The 17,603-nt window shown below is 37.7% G+C and overlaps 1 protein-coding gene across 1 annotated transcript in view; it reads left to right on the forward strand.

The window, feature by feature from the left end:
- Nucleotides 1-17,391, forward strand: part of LOC139847536 (uncharacterized) — a 34,037-nt gene extending 16,646 nt beyond the window's left edge. Inside the window, exons 2-4 of the mRNA XM_071837217.1 lie at nucleotides 15,980-16,078; nucleotides 16,183-16,320; nucleotides 16,896-17,391. Of these exons, the coding sequence (XP_071693318.1) occupies nucleotides 16,022-16,078; nucleotides 16,183-16,320; nucleotides 16,896-17,165 (465 nt within the window). The 5' untranslated portion in view covers nucleotides 15,980-16,021 and the 3' untranslated portion in view covers nucleotides 17,166-17,391. The remainder of the gene's footprint in view (nucleotides 1-15,979; nucleotides 16,079-16,182; nucleotides 16,321-16,895) is intronic.
- The last annotated feature ends 212 nt before the right edge of the window (nucleotides 17,392-17,603 follow it).

The following is a 17,603-nucleotide window of genomic DNA, read 5'->3' on the forward strand; positions in this document are numbered from 1 at the left end:
TTAATTCTAAACTTGTTCGCAAACAAAAGTTAATCCTTCTAACTTGACTTTTAAAATCAACTAAACACATGTTCTATATCTACATGATATGCTAACTTAATTGTTTAAAACCTGGAAACACGAAAAACACCGTAAAACCGGATTTACGCCGTCGTAGTAACACCGCGGGCTGTTTTGGGTTAGTTAATTAAAAACTATGATAAACTTTGATTTAAAAGTTGTTATTTTGAGAAAATAATTTTTATTACGAACATGAAACTATATCCAAAAATTATGATTAAACTCAAAGTGGAAGTATGTTTTCTAAAATGGTCATCTAGACGTCGTTCTTTCGACTGAAATGACCACCTTTACAAAAATAACTTGTAACTTATTTTTCCGACTATAAACCTATACTTTTTCTGTTTAGATTCATAAAATATAGTTCAATATGAAACCATAGCAATTTGATTCACTCAAAACGGATTTAAAATGAAGAAGTTATGGGTAAAACAAGATTGGATAATTTTTCTCATTTTAGCTACGTGAAAATTGGTAACAAATCTATTCCAACCATAACTTAATCAACTTGTATTGTATATTATGTAATCTTGAGATACCATAGACACGTATACAATGTTTCGACCTATCATGTCGACACATCTATATATATTTCAGAACAACCATAGACACTCTATATGTGAATGTTGGAGTTAGCTATACAGGGTTGAGGTTGATTCCAAAATATATATAGTTTGAGTTGTGATCAATACTGAGATACGTATACACTGGGTCGTGGATTGATTCAAGATAATATTTATCGATTTATTTCTGTACATCTAACTGTGGACAACTAGTTGTAGGTTACTAACGAGGACAGCTGACTTAATAAACTTAAAACATCAAAATATATTAAAAGTGTTGTAAATATATTTTGAACATACTTTGATATATATGTATATATTGTTATAGGTTCGTGAATCAACCAGTGGCCAAGTCTTACTTCCCGACGAAGTAAAAATCTGTGAAAGTGAGTTATAGTCCCACTTTTAAAATCTAATATTTTTGGGATGAGAATACATGCAGGTTTTATAAATGATTTACAAAATAGACACAAGTACGTGAAACTACATTCTATGGTTGAATTATCGAAATCGAATATGCCCCTTTTTATTAAGTCTGGTAATCTAAGAATTAGGGAACAGACACCCTAATTGACGCGAATCCTAAAGATAGATCTATTGGGCCTAACAAACCCCATCCAAAGTACTGGATGCTTTAGTACTTCGAAATTTATATCATATCCGAAGGGTGTCCCGGAATGATGGGGATATTCTTATATATGCATCTTGTTAATGTCGGTTACTAGGTGTTCACCATATGAATGATTTTTATCTCTATGTATGGGATGTGTATTGAAATATGAAATCTTGTGGTCTATTATTATGATTTGATATATATAGGTTAAACCTATAACTCACCAACATTTTTGTTGACGTTTTAAGCATGTTTATTCTCAGGTGATTATTAAGAGCTTCCGCCGTCGCATACTTAAATAAGGACGAGATTTGGAGTCCATGCTTGTATGATATTGTGTAAAAACTGCATTCAAGAAACTTATTTTGTTGTAACATATTTGTATTGTAAACCATTATGTAATGGTCGTGTGTAAACAGGATATTTTAGATTATCATTATTTGATAATCTACGTAAAGCTTTTTAAACCTTTATTGATGAAATAAAGGTTATGGTTTGTTTTAAAATGAATGCAGTCTTTGAAAAACATCTCATATAGAGGTCAAAACCTCGCAACGAAATCAATTAATATGGAACGTTTTTAATCAATAAGAACGGGACATTTCAGAAAATTGGTCAGCTGGTCGAGTAAAAAGCAGAATTCTGTGGCCACTTCAACAGCAGAAGCTGAATATGTTGCTGCAGGAAGTTGTTGTGCTCAGTTACTTTGGATACAACGTCAACTTTTGGATTTTGGGTTATCATTGACCAAAACTCCAATAATGTGTGATAATGAAAGTGCAATTGCTATTACTGAGAATCCAGTGTTTCACTCCAGAACCAAGCATATTGAAATCAGGCATCATTTTATAAGGGATTGTGTTGAGAAGGGCAAAGTGTTTTTAAAGCATATTGGTACTAAAGATCAATTGGCAGATATTTTCACTAAAAGATATTTTCACTAAAGCACTTCCTGAAGAAAGGCATTTTTATCTTCTTGGACAACTTAGAATGTTAAATCCATCAACTGAAATGTTGTCCAGTGATGATATTTCTTGAGTCTGAATTATTTTCTTAGAGTCTGGGTGACGTAATATTGTTCAGAGTCTGGGAAAGTTTACTCAAGTGTATTTTTGTGTATAAATTTGTTTCCTTCTTTAGTCAAATAAAGTTTTTTTTTTAAAATTTCATTTTTCGGTTAATTTTTTTTTCTTTATTCTATTTCCTAAAATAAAAGGGTCAAATTTGGTATTAATGAAGGGAGTTAATGGTAACTTTTTTGAAAATTTTTGTCAAGAGTATTAATTTGATAATGATTGTGTCAATCTTTTTGATAACTTTCTGTTATGATGCATTGAGTCAATCTTGGCCGTGCAGACCAACCTGCAGATTTTGAGCAATCGAAGTCTGAGTTGTTACCCCATAATTGAATTGAATTGATTGTACAAATTGCCATTCTCGAGTATCTTTTCCGCCCTACACCGACACCAGGTTTAGTTGGCTCGGTAATTTTACTCGACGTGTGGTTGTTTCGAAACAGGGAACAACTTTGAATACACAAGCTTGTAACCCGCGGATGAACCCCACACTAGAGCCTTATTGGGGCTAAAACCAATAACGATAGCCTTTTTGGTATCATTGGAATTAACGGTATACTCCACCCCATGATGTTACACATACAGAGCAAGCTGAGGACATGAATGAGGAAATCCTACCTCATTCTAACCCATCTTCTCCCGCTGCTACTGAACAAAATCTCCATTTAACCAACCTTATAAACTCACCAGTTTATATTGAGAATACCACCATACTTAAAACCCTAGATGTTACAGCACTTGTGAATTCACCTCAAAAATTCACTAGGCAAGGTGCTTCTAGTACTACTTCATCACCTCTGCTAGAGGTTGGTGAAGGCAGTGCTTTGACCCAACCTAAACCTGATAGGATAGTAAACTTGGATACCCTCATTACAGTCACTGAAGAAACCCACTCAGTTGACTTATTTGAAGAAGTCCCAATCCTGGACTCAAATAACCAAATCCAAAAACCAGCTGCAATGACCAAGCCAACTGTTACCCCAGACTTAAGTCTGTCACTACCCATCCAAAATGTTCCATCCTTACACATTCTTGCATAGGCTGCCAATGTTACACTCATGTCACAGGGTGTGATACAGGCCTCAAATCCTTCTATGTCCAAAGATCGCCCTACTTTTCAACAGGAAGGCTGTGAGGACATACCAACCCTATCCTTATCTTCTGGTACTACTTCTCAGACTGAGGCACCAGTCACCATGGTTGGCCTACATCAGGCTTTGACCAAGTTGACTAAGGAGTTTGATGACAAGCTCTCTGGTGTGTAGTCTAAGATTAATAATCTTAACTTTAATAATAATTTTGTTTCCAAAGATGAGTTGTTGGAGGTAAGGAGGTTGGTTGGGGATATGCAGGGGTTGTCTAGTGCAGGTGGTTCAGGGTCTGTAACAGAAATTAATCACAGGTTGGCTGAGCTGGAGAGAAGGATGATTGGTGTTGATGAACTGAGACAATGTTTTACTGGGCTTGCTTCTGATATTTGTTCCCTCAAGAATCAACAGACTGAAATTTTGAAGGTCATATCTTCTCTGCCTTTAGATGATGTCAAAAAGGGGGAGAAAAGAAAGAGGTCAGATGATACAGGTACAGGTACTGCAGATGCAGGTTTTGCAAGTGTTGAGGGGGAGCAATCTAAGAGAGCTCAAATTGAGGGGGAGCATCAGGTTGAGGGGGAGAATATAACTGATAGAGGTGTTGGTGATACTCAAATGGTTGGTGGTGTTGGTGATATTCAGGGGAGTTCTAGTGTTGTTGTGGTTGTTGCTACTCAAAGAGCAGATGGTGATTTAAGGGCTTAGATGAACAAGAGATTTAGATTCAGAAGATATGAAGGTGATGTTGTCAAGGTTGAGGTTGATAAATCTGAATTTGAAGGTGTAACTCTACTGCTAACAATGACACACTTACCAGATAGGAGGTTAAGAGTAAAAATAAATCAAATTGTGCGTTTGGGTTTTTGTGAATGGAAGGGCATAGCTGTGTATATCAGAGAATATGCAGGGAATCAAGCTGTTGTTGATGAAGTGTTGAAGAGAGTTTATATGCTGGTACATTTGGTGTTTGAAGAAGGGTTTATAAGTTTTAAGGATTATGAGGTATTTTGTGGAATGTTTGATTTAGAGATGAAGGAGAGAAGAGCTAAGGGACATGTTGAAAGGTATGCTGTTCCTGAACATTTAGAGTTTGTTGATGATAAGTATGTTGAGTATTTGGATGGTTTGATGTTTAAGACAAATGAAAATCAAAGAATGTTGGTTAGGGTTGATCAGTTTGAAGGAGCTAGCATTGATATGTTGATCAGTTTACTGTCCAGATGTAAAACACAGCAGACAACTCCTTTCAGGGTGCAGTTGTTAAAACACTTGCATAGCAAGCTGAGCATGTTGAAGAAAATTTCTCATATAAAGGGCAAGTGCAAGCTAATTGAAAGGGAGTATGCAAAGATGTTTGTTTAGGAGTACAGGTTGTTTTGACATCATCAGATAGGGGGAGATTATTGGAAAAATAGAAATAATAATCTGATGAGTCAAAAGTGTTTTGCAGATTTTAGAGTCTGAAGGTTTAGAGTCTGAAGTTGCAGACTCTGAAATTGCTGGAGTAAACGTTTGAAGATTTCTTGAAGCAAAAGCCATAGAATATTCTGAAGATATGCTTGTTATTTAAGAAGATTTGTTTTGAAGATTTGATTTTATCTCCAGAATTGACTTCCTAGTTAAAAGCAAATTTGGTTTATTTTTAAGTTTATCTTTTCCATATTTATAGCTAAGTAGTTTTGGAAACCAAATCTCCAGATTTGGTTTTTATCTGTATAAATAGGGACGTATGGTTCATTTGATATATGTACTTTCACGATCAATATCATTTGTCTTCTATTCTATTATTGTGTTCTCTCAATTTCTGTACAAATAATTCTTATTTATTGTTAGATTGAAAGTCTGGTGTTCATAGATCAAATACTGTGAACTTATAAATACATTTAAGTATCTGCTTCTTCTGAAAGGCTGAATTCTTTCCTGGACTTCCCATGTTATTATCCGGGTGCACAAGTATAGCTTGAATATAAAAACATGATACAAGTAAAATTAACCAAAAGGAACAAATAACAGTAAAATGTGAACTAAAATGGCACATTTGAGACTATAGGAAACAAAGTAATTTTTTTTATTTTTTTTGGGAAAAATTGAGTAACCTTTTATTAACAAAAAGGAGGTCATCAAGAAGATGAAACTCCTTAAACTTATAAACACATTGAAGTACCGAGCTAAACTAAACAAACAACTAAACAAAAGCTCACAACTATAACAAAGATAAAATAAGAGATAAAAGAAAACAACACCCTACAACGAAAACAACCAAACCAAGAGGGTAGCCAATCTACACATCAAACGGAAGATTAGAAGCCATCTAAAACAAAACAAAACTATTGAAACGATCAAAACAAACATGGCCTCAAATATCTTTGATAAATTCACCGAATTGTTTTTACTTGGCCCCCTGCACCGGTTCATTCCTCTTTTGCTTTTAACTTTGATCAGGGCTATAGGCGGGTCACTTGATTTAACTAAAATAGCCTTGACCGGTTCGCCCTCCATCTCACAGATCATCTTGTCAAACACCGCCTCGGACTTGGCATGTGTTGCTTTAGGATCGAAACATTCAAAGGCCAATCTTGGACCAATGTAACAGTCAATTAACTTATACCCATCATTTGACACAACAGAATTACGGAGCCCTTAGTAACAGGTGGTACCAATAAAACTGTCTCATTTAACAAATCTCAACCATTAGTCACAACAAGATTTGGGAGCATATCACTAACATGTTTACCACAACCCTTCAAACAAACTAAACCACAATTGCAACCAATATTATCATGCAAACTAAAATTAACACCAGAAGTGTTACCATCAATCGACACGGGTATGCTTAAATCACCAACGAAGTGAGGAGAGGCAACTTGCATATGATTATTTACAATATTAGATACACGAAGCAAATTATTGGGGTACTCACCACTAAAAGTAGGAAAACCCTCACGAGCACAAACCTATTTCGACACCGAGAGCATCCTTAACCAAATTAACCAGTTGAATGTTGTCTCCAAAACACACACATCGATTAGAGTTATCCATTCGAAAAAGAATTCATCGTTGAAGACACAATCACGATCACCCTCGGCCACTTCACTCACACGGATGAAAAACGAGTCCTTACCCAAGTTATTTTGACCTTCTTCATCGCTTAACTAACAATATTAAAGTATTCAATCTGATAAACATGAAAGTCTCTCCGATTTGTTTAAGCTCGGAAAGAAGATCTTGCAACCAAAGAAAACAAACTGATAACTCCCGGTTTACATTCACCTCGCTCAGATATATCTAGAACTAAAACCGCTCTCTCTCCCTATCACTAACCGTCACCGTCCATGGATTCCACAAACAATCGTGACCAAAACTAAAGGTAAGTTGGTATCTCTTTCGATGTGTATTTTCGTTTTCGGTTTATTGGATTTTGATGTGTATATGCGTTGTTACGTTTATTCTGTTTCGATGTGTATTTGCGTTATTAGGTTTATTCAATTCGATGTGCATCTGTGTTGTTATTAATTGTTATGTAAACAAATACATGTATATGTACTTACCTTTGTTGGCATCCCAGAGTAGCAGCAAATGGATTACCTACTATTCATACGTAGCTTACGAATGTCAAAACAAGTCATAATATGTGTGGTGGTCCGTAATAAAATCCAAACGGTAAGAGTAAAGAGCTCACACAAAGCAAAGAAATGGACGAACCACCAAACGGGTTAATAACGACCGGTGATATGGGTCGTCGTCCCTATAAGTAGTCATGAGTTTAAGCGTTATGTATATTTACACCAAATTAATGCATAAAACGAATACATTTGCGCAAACAATGTGATGATGATTCCTGTCACGAGAATAATAACCAAGTAAGATTGCTACAGAGGTACTTGAGCCCCATTGTGAATAAATTGCAATGATGGTTACTGTTCTCGCGACATGAATGATTATCACATTATTTGTGTAAATGTATTTGTGTTACACATTAATTTGGTGTAAATATGCATAACACTTGAATTCTTGACTACTTATAGGGACGACGACCCATATCACCAGCCGTTATTAACCCGTTTGGTGGCTGGTACCTTTCTTTGATTTTTGTGAGCTCTTTACTCTTACCGTTTGGATTTTATTACGGACCACCACACATTCAATGGCTTGTTTTGACATTCGTAAGCTACATACGGATAATAGATATGTCGTTTGCTTCCTACTCCGGAATGCCAACAAAGGTAAGTAAATATACTTGTATTTGTTCACGTAGCAATTAATAACGACACAAATATACATCGAAATCGAATAAACCTAATAACGCAAATACACATCGAAATCGAATAAACCTAACAACGCAAATACACATGGATATTGAATAAACCTAAAACACAAATACACATTGAGAGATAGCAACTTACTTTCCGTTTTGTTCTTGATTTTGTGGAATCCATGGACGGTTGACAGTTAATGTGTGAGAGAAAGCGGTTTTAATTCTAGAAATATCTATAGTCATGAGCGGTATAAATGTAATCGGGGTGTTATCAGGTTTTTTTCGGTTGCGAGATCTTTTTATGGGGCTTGTTTATCGAGTTGGATACTTTAATGTTGATAGTTGACGCGGTCAAGGAGGTCAAAATAACTTGGTCCCGGACTCGTTTTTCATCCGTGTGAGCGAAGTGGCAGAGGGTGATCGTGATTGTGTCTTCAACGATGAATTCTTTTTCGAATGGATAATGCTATAATCGAGTCGTGTGTTTTGGAGACAATATTCCACTGGTTAATTCGGTTAAGGATGCTCTTGGTGTCGAAACAGGTTTATGCTCATGAGGGTTTTCCTACTTTTGATGGTGAGTACCTCAATAATTTGCTTCGTGTATACAATATTGTAAATAATCACATGCAAGCTGCCCCTCCTCACTTCGTTGGTGATTCAAGTGTACCCGTATCGGTTAATGGTAACCCTTTTGGTTTTAATTTTAGTTTGCATGATAATATTGGTTGCAGTTGTGGTTTAGTTTGTTTGAAGGGTTGTGGTAAACATGGGTGGAGCCAAGATTTGACGATAGGGGAGGCTTACTCGACAATTAAAAGTGTCAAACCTAATAAAACTAAAAGATGCCAACTTCATATATATAATCTATTTTATTGTTTAAAGCATAGATATATAACTGGTTTACGAAGCTTTAATGCTACAATTATATTTGCAGTATGAAAACTAATATGGCCCATGTAAATATAATTAATAGGTAAACTTATACGATATGTTTCAGTTAATATTAAGGTTTGGAAAAATTGGCAACTCAAACAATTGGTTTAGATGAATCATTGAGGGAGGCTTAGCTAAAATATTTAAAAATAGTTACTAATATTTCATTGAAAATGGGCGTATTGCCCACCCCTCTGTCCCCTCCATGTCTCTGCTACTGGTGGTAAACATGTTACTGATATGCTCCCAAATCTTGTTGTGACTAATGGTGGGGATTTGTTAAATGAGACGGTTTAATTGGTACCGCCTGGGGGACTCCGTAATTTTGTTGTGTCAAATGGTGGGTATAAGTTGATTGACCGGTTTCGGATTGGCCTTTGAATGTTTCGATCCAAAGCAAGACATGCTAAGTCCGAGGCAGCGTTTGACGAGATGGAGGGTGAACCGGTCAAGGCTATTTTAATTAACTCAGGCGACCTGCCTATGGCCCCGATCAAAGGTAAAAAGAAAAGAGGAATGAACCGGTAAAGGGGCCGAGCAAAAACAATTCGGTGAAATTATCAAGGATATTTATGGCCATGTTCCCTTTGATTGTTTCAGTAGTTGTGTTTTGTTTTAGATGGCTTCTAATCTTCCGTTTCGATGTGTAGATTGGCTACCCTCTTGGTTTGGTTGTTTTCGTTGCAGGGTGTCGTTTTCTTTTGTTTGTTATTTGATCGCTGTTATAGTCGTTAGCTTTTGTTTAGTTTAGATCGGTAGTTCGATGTGTGTACAACTTGAGTTTCATCTTGATGACCTCTTTTTTGTTAATAATAGGTTACTCCTTTTTTAGGAAAAAAAAAATCAGTTTTTGTTTCCTATAGTCTCAATTCTTTTTGTTTCCTATTTGCAGATTTCGGGAAGCGTGAAACAATCAAATGCGGCGCATCCAAGGGTGGATGCGGCGCATTCATAGAGCAAAAAGGTCCGAAGGTTTTAGATGCGGAGCATTAAGCTGATACGGCGCATCAGGGGGTCAGATGCGGCGCATCCTCAACTGATGCGGCGCATCTGGTGCTGGTTCTCGAATCTGAAACGTGAAAAGCAAGTGATGCGGCGCATCACACATCAGATGCGGCGCATCTGGTGTCTGGCAGCAAGTTGGCAAGTTTCAACCTTTACATCCGAGCATGCTTTGGCCTCCTTTCACTTTAGGTGCAAAGTTAATCACTTTACACCTAAAATTAGGGCTGTGATCATGCCATTACAAGGTGGAAAGCATGGCTAGTTGGTAAACAAGATGATTACTTGTCATGATGAAGATTCCTAGCTAGTTGTCATGGTGTTCTTGTTTTCTCCTATATATAGAACTCATTGTATGCAATTGTAACATACCACATACAGATTCTCAGTAATAAACACTCTCTAGTTGGTCCGTGGACTAAAGCAATCACAACGATTGTATATAACTACGTTATATCTTGTGTCGATTTACTTTTTTCGCATTTATATTCTTTCGTTCATTAAGTGGGTGAGTGATCTTGAAGAATCACTTGCGTTGTTTGGGTCCTAATATCCTAACAACTGGTATCTAGAGCACAAGGTTTCGTTAAGGGAACGATGGCGGAAGATGGGAAGTTTAGAATCGACCGATTCGATGGGAGAGACTTTGGCTTTTGGAAGATGCAAATTGAAGATTACTTGTATCAAAAGAAGCTACACCAACCCTTGTTAGAGACCAAGCCCGAAAGCATGGACGATGTCGATTTGACGCTTTTGGATCGTCAAGCTTTGGGTGCTATTCGTCTTTCACTTGCTAAGAACGTTGCATACAACGTTGTGAATGAGAAGACGATGTTTGCTTGCTTGAAAGCACTCTCTAACATGTATGAGAAACCTACAGCTGCAAATAAGGTATTTCTCATGCGTCAATTGTTTAATACTAAGATGAAGGAAGGTACGAGTGCAACGGATCATATCAATGAATTTAATAATATCGTTTCAAGACTTGAATCGGTAGAGATTAAGTTTGATGATGAACTAAAAGCACTTATCTTGCTTTCATCATTACCGGAAATTTGGTCGGGTACGGTTACCGCGGTTAGTAGCTCTACGGGAACTACTAAGCTAGCGTTTGAAGCTATAAGGGATTTGATTCTTGGTGAAGATACTCGTAGAAGAAACTCGGGAGAATCGACATCCGGTTCTTTGTTAAGTACCGACAACCGTGGTAGAAAATTTGAACGCGGTGAGAAGAAGGGTAGGAAGAAGTCTAAGAAGAGGAATTCATCGAAGGATAGAAGTGAAGTTACTTGTTGGGGTTGCAATCAAAAGGGGCACTTTCAAAGGAATTGCAAAAATGGTTCCGCGAAAGGTGTAAACTTAGCCGAAGGGGAAAGTGATGATGCACTTTTGTGTAGTGTTGAAAATTCTATGGAGTCTTGGATTTTGGATTCGGGAGCTTCGTTTCATGCTACTCATATCAAAAGCATGATGAAGAATTTTCGTTCATATCAAGGCAAGGTGAGATTGGCGGACAATAAGCAACTCAACATAGAGGGCATTGGAGATGTTGTTTTGAAAACTACTCTTGGTTCTAATTGGACTTTGAAGAACGTAAGGTACATTCCTAAATTGAAAAGGAAACTTATTTCGGTTGGTCAATTAGATGATGAAGGTAACGCGGTTACTTTTGAAAACCGCCAATGGAAGGTGGTTAAGGGTAGTAGTATTGTGGCTCGTGGACATAAAAGGGGAACACTTTATATGGTTGAAGTGTTTGATGAAGACACGATGGTTGCTACGGTTAATGTTGAGTCCGAATCAACTCTATGGCACCGAAGACTCGGGCATATGAGTGAGAAGGGTATGAAGATGCTTGTTTCGAGTGGGAGAATTCCGGATTTAAAAAAGGTAGAACTTGGGTTTTGCGAACCATGTGTATATGGGAAGCAAAAGAAGGTGACCTTTGGGAAATCAGGGAATGCACCTAAGTTGGAGAAATTGGAGCTCGTTCATAAGGATGTGTTTGGTCCAACCAATGTAGAATCACATGGAGGTTCTCGCTATTATGTCACCTTCATTGACGACTCCACTCGAAAGGTATGGGTTTATTTTCTTAAAGCTAAATCCGATGTATTTAATACTTTTGTGAAGTGGAAAGCTATGGTAGAAAATGAAACTAACTTGAAAGTCAAGAGCTTGAAGTCGGATAATGGAGGGGAATATGGTAGTCTTGAGTTTAAATACCATTGTGCAAAGCTCGGTATTAGAATGTTGAAAACGGCACCGGAGACACCGCAACACAATGGGGTCGCCGAACGTATGAATCGTACGTTAAATGAAAGGGCTAAGAGTATGAGACTACATGCCGTTTTTCCTAAAATGTTTTGGGCGGATGCGGTTAACACGACGGCTTATTTGATAAATAGGGGACCCTCAACACCGTTGGGTTTCCGAATTCCCGAGGAAGAATGGCAAGGTAAGAAGGTGAGTTATGGTTACCTTAGGATCTTTGGGTGTAATGCATATGTGAAGACCAAAGATGCGGATAAAGACAAGCTTGAAGCTAAGTCAAAGAAGTGTACTTTCATAGGCTACGGGTCGGATGAAATGGGCTATCGTTGTTGGGACAACGAAGCTAGAAAAGTAATTCGTTCGCGAGATGTTACTTTTGATGAAGATTCGGTCTATGGCAAACCGGAAACGGGGAGTCCTAAACCGAGTCAAGTTACTTTTGACGATGTTTCTATTGATGATCTTGCAGGTTCTAGTAGGAGTACGGGGAACAATGAATTACCAAATAACGGTGAGGCATCGGAAAATGCTAATGATGGGGATGATTCGGAAAGCGGTGATGATTCCGAACATAGTGCGAGTTCTAGTGATGAGGAGGACACAAATGAAACCGGTCCAACCATTCCGGTTACTCCTACACCAAGACGCTCAACTAGAGTGCCCAAACCTAATCCTAGGTATTCTCCATCAGCAAACTACTTGCTATATACCGAGAATGGTGAACCCGAAAGTTACTTTGAGGCAAGAAAAACAAATGAATCCATACAATGGGAACTTGCCATGAAAGAAGAGATGGGATCACTTGAGAAGAACAAGACTTGGTCACTAGTGAAGTTACCTCATGATAAAAGGGCATTGCAAAGCAAATGGGTATATAGAATCAAGAATGAGATGGATAGCAAGAAAAGGTACAAGGCTCGTTTGGTAGTCAAAGGCTTTCAATAAAAGGAAGGGGTTGACTACAAAGAGATATTTTCACCGGTAGTTAAAATGACTACTATCCGTTTGGTACTTTCTATGGTTGCATCCGAAGACTTACATCTTGAGCAACTAGATGTAAAAACTGCATTCTTACATGGTGATCTTGTTGAAGAGATCTACATGAGGCAACCCGAGGGCTTTGAGGTAAAGGGTAAAGAGAAGTGGGTTTGTAAGCTAAAGAAAAGTTTGTATGGGTTGAAGCAAGCACCTCGGCAATCGTACTTGAAGTTTGACGAGTTTATGAAGAAGATTGATTTCTTAAGATGTGAAGCGGATCACTGTTGCTACTTGAAGAAATTCAAGTCTTCTTACATAATCTTATTGTTGTATGTTGATGACATGTTACTTGTAGGTTCAAACATGTCCGAAATTAACAAGTTGAAGGGATTACTTTCCCGAGAATTCGAGATGAAAGATCTTGGCGGTGCTAGGCAAATACTTGGCATGAGTATTGTGCATGATCGTTTGAAGGGTACTCTATACTTGTCTTAATCCAAATATATTGAGAAAGTAGTAGAGAGGTTCAACATGGAAGATTCAAAGGCCCGTTCTATGCCTTTGGGAAGCACCTTAAAGTTATCGAAAAGTCAATCACCAAAGACGGAAAGAGACAAGAAGGATATGGAAAAGGTTTCATATGCATCAGCCGTGGGTAGTATTATATATGCCATGGTTTGTACAAGACCCGATATTGCTCAAGCAGTGGGAGTTGTAAGTCGTTATATGTCTAATCCGGGAAAAGAGCATTGGGAAGCGGTCAAATGGTTGCTTCGTTATTTGAAAGGTACTTCTAATATGGGATTGTGTTTCTCCAAAAACAATCTCATACTTAGAGGTTATGCGGATGCTAATTTGGGTGGATGTGATGATTCGGGAAAAAGCACTACGGGTTATGTTTTCACAATGGGGAAGATGGCGATTAGTTGGTTATCTCGATTGCAAAAGAGTGTTGCTTTGTCAACCACCGAAGCCGAATACATGGCTATTGAGGAAGCTTCTAAAGAGCTAGTGTGGTTGAAGAACTTCTTAGGTGAGTTGGGTAAAAGACAAGACTATTGCGTCTTGTATTGTGATAATCAAAGTGCGGTTCATCTTGGGAAGAATCCAGTATTTCATAGTCAAACGAAACACATCAAGATAAGGTATCATTTTATTCGACAACATATAAATGATCGCACTTTATTCTTGGAGAAAATCCTTGGTAAGAAGAATCCTGCCGATATGTTTACTAAGGTGGTTACGACGGAGAAATTGAGGTTTTGCATTACCTCAATTGGTCTTCTCATGAATTGATGAGAGAAGACCCCAGCTAGAGATGTGAATGGTGTTACAAGTTTAACAAGTAGTATTGAAAACCTTTTATCGAAAGTCTACTCATCCGAAGAATGTGTTGAGCGTGCGTGTCCCAAATGGTATTTGGCGGTAATCGAAGGTGGTTTAATGTTCTTGGTTAATTCATTGATATGATTGGAGTTTTGTTCAAAGTCTCCAAGTGGGAGATTTGTTAGATTATGGAGACATTTATACAAAACGAGAAAAAAAAACTGTTTCAACACTTGCACGGATTTTACAGATTTCGGGAAGCGTGAAACAATCAAATGCGGCGCATCCAAGGGTGGATGCGGCGCATTCATAGAGCAAAAAGGTCCGAAGGTTTTAGATGCGGAGCATTAAGCTGATACGGCGCATCAGGGGGTCAGATGCGGCGCATCCTCAACTGATGCGGCGCATCTGGTGCTGGTTCTCTAATCTGAAACGTGAAAAGCAAGTGATGCGGCGCATCACACATCAGATGCGGCGCATCTGGTGTCTGGCAGCAAGTTGGCAAGTTGCAACCTTTACATCCGAGCATGCTTTGGCCTCCTTTCACTTTAGGTGCAAAGTTAATCACTTTACACCTAAAATTAGGGCTGTGATCATGCCATTACAAGGTGGAAAGCATGGCTAGTTGGTAAACAAGATGATTACTTGTCATGATGAAGATTCCTAGCTAGTTGTCATGGTGTTCTTGTTTTCTCCTATATATAGAACTCATTGTATGCAATTGTAACATACCACATACAGATTCTCAGTAATAAACACTCTCTAGTTGGTCCGTGGATTAAAGCAATCACAACGATTGCATATAACCACGTTATATCTTGTGTCGATTTACTTTTTTCGCATTTATATTATTTCGTTCATTAAGTGGGTGAGTGATCTTGAAGAATCACTTGCGTTGTTTGGGTCCTAATATCCTAACACTATAGTCTCAATTCTCAAATGTGCCATTTTAGTTCACATTTTACTGTTACTTGTTCCTTTTGGTTAATTTTACTTGTTTCATGTTTTTATATTCAAGCTATACTTGTGCACCCGGATAATACCATGGGAAGTCCGCTTGCAAGTGAATCGTTTAGAAAGATTCGATGTGCATATGAGGTACCTGTTATCCAATTTACACAGTGGTGTTGGGTTAAGCGGGCCGGTTTGGGGTTGGATTGACCAGCAAACACACTTTTTTTGTACCCTAAAACTATTTTTTGAAAAAGAAAGAAGTTGTATGCTTTAAATGTATACGTCATAGTTTAGATTAATTACATGTTTATCTATATGAGTTTTCGTCCCGTCCCCCCGTTTTGTATTCCTCGGTTGTTTGTGAATTCTTTTTGAACACGTCTTCGTTTCTATATGTGTTTTCGTTTTTTTTGCGAAAAAAAAAAACAAATTACCTGTTTATTTCATATGGATTTGACCCATTTGCGATAAGAGCATGGTTGTAAAAGTCCCCGGTTAGGATTTTGAAGTGGTCCAGTTAGTCACTGACTTGGTTGGTTGATTGATTCAACAAAGTTTTCAAAAGTCCGATTTAGTCGGTCAAAGTCGGATAAACCGGTGAAAGTAGGTCAAACAGAGTCAAAGTCTGGTCAACGTCCGACCAGTCTCCGACTTGGCTGATTTTTTCGTTCAAAGCCTGGTTAAATTTGTTGAAAGTCTGAAGTTGGTCAACGTCCGACTAGCCCCCGACTTGATTGGTTAGTCCTAAAAGGTCCAGACCGACTACTCCCCAACTCCAAAACTGCGATCTATAGCTCTCCTACTGGATTTGTGGATATATGTATAAATCACTAACCTGGTATTGCGGTTAGGTTCTTTCTGATTCTGTGAAAAAGAGGGACTATGATAATCATATGAGAAAAAAAGAAACCAAAAGTTTGTTCGACAAGTCCCTGAGTACTTCCCGTCAGGTACATTTGTGAATAAACGTCTACTTTAACAATTAAACTCTCTATTTTTTAATTATTATCTATTTTAATTTTATATGCTAATCATCTATATTGACCCAAAGCAGGACATGGCTGATTACTGCTCGGAGGAATCAAGACGTATACAATATACAAAATGTGGTCATTCACATATATGGATATGTACCAATAGGACCAAGTCTAAGGCAAGATGGTGTCAGGTGAGACCGACAATATTTATTGTTGTAAGTTTTAACTGATTGTCTTTGTTTAAGGATTGTTGTCAATATCATTAAGCGAAAGGTGGGGGCTGGTGGGTAGAATATAAAGGCTCACTTGTGTTTGATCGGCCTCAACAGGTTTGGAGATCATTTTTTCTGTTTTACCGAGTAACATTTTGTTTTTGAGCGTTTAAAACTAAGGTTGCACAAATTAGTACTCAGGGAATACTCGGTCGGGACTGTTTAGGGAGTACTTGGCAACTCGGGGAGTAGTCGGATGTTGACCTAGTTTGACTTTGACCGATTTGAACGAGTTTTGACCGATTTTCCAACTAATCCCGAGTTTTGACCAATGTTTCAAGTAATCCCGAGTTTTGAACACGTAATTCCGAGTTCTGCAACATTGTTCATAACATATAACATGTAATATAGATTTATTGATTGTTGATCTGTCACGAACACCAAATTATGTGAAAGATTATAACCTTCAGAATGTGATGCACACGATGCTGTTTAGTTAATTATTCATGTAGGTGGAAATTCCACGTGCTTTTGTTTGTGCCGAGAGTAAGAAGGTAAAAGTTTTGATTGATGTACAGGGAATGGTTTGTAGGCCAAACAGACATCGTCCAAGTTTTCTAGTAAACATGGTTGGATTGGAGAAAGGTCGACGGTCAAACTCGAGTAGATATCCATGGGATTTGGATGCAGAAATGACAGACGAAGAGGAAGAATTTGAGTTATGGTTACAACAAGCGTTAGCCTCGGGCTTATTTTGTGAAACATCCAAACGTAGAAAAAGTTGGAGCCCGTTTAAGTTACCACAAAAGAAAGGTAATAAACAAAGGAATAATCGAATGTCTCAATGATTGTCAATAGATAGTCTGTCTTGTTAGAAGATTAAGTGGTCCTAGTCTTACCCCGTGCTGACCCAAGAACCGAACGAAGAACAGGATGGTGGAAGATAAGTTGACTGATTTCATTGATAGATTGTAGAGAACTTGTAGTAGTTTTCTTGGAGATTTTGATATTAGTGGAGTTACCAAGAATGTATATTATTAACATTTGATGGAGCTTGCATGATCAAGAATGTTATGTTAGTTTTTTTTTTTTTATTCGTTTAAGTTCCACTGTGATGTGTAATATGTTTTAGGCATTTCTAATAAGCTATCTGAATATCGAAAGAAAAAAAAAAAAGTTTAGCCTTTTCTTTTTAAGATTTTGCAACTATTTTTTTTTTTTTTTTTTAGGCAAGTTGTTGGCATCGCATACTCTCATTTGCCATTTATGCACTGTGAACTCCATCA

The sequence above is a fragment of the Rutidosis leptorrhynchoides genome, chromosome 5 (assembly GCF_046630445.1).
Source record: "Rutidosis leptorrhynchoides isolate AG116_Rl617_1_P2 chromosome 5, CSIRO_AGI_Rlap_v1, whole genome shotgun sequence".
Lineage (NCBI taxonomy): Eukaryota > Viridiplantae > Streptophyta > Magnoliopsida > Asterales > Asteraceae > Rutidosis > Rutidosis leptorrhynchoides.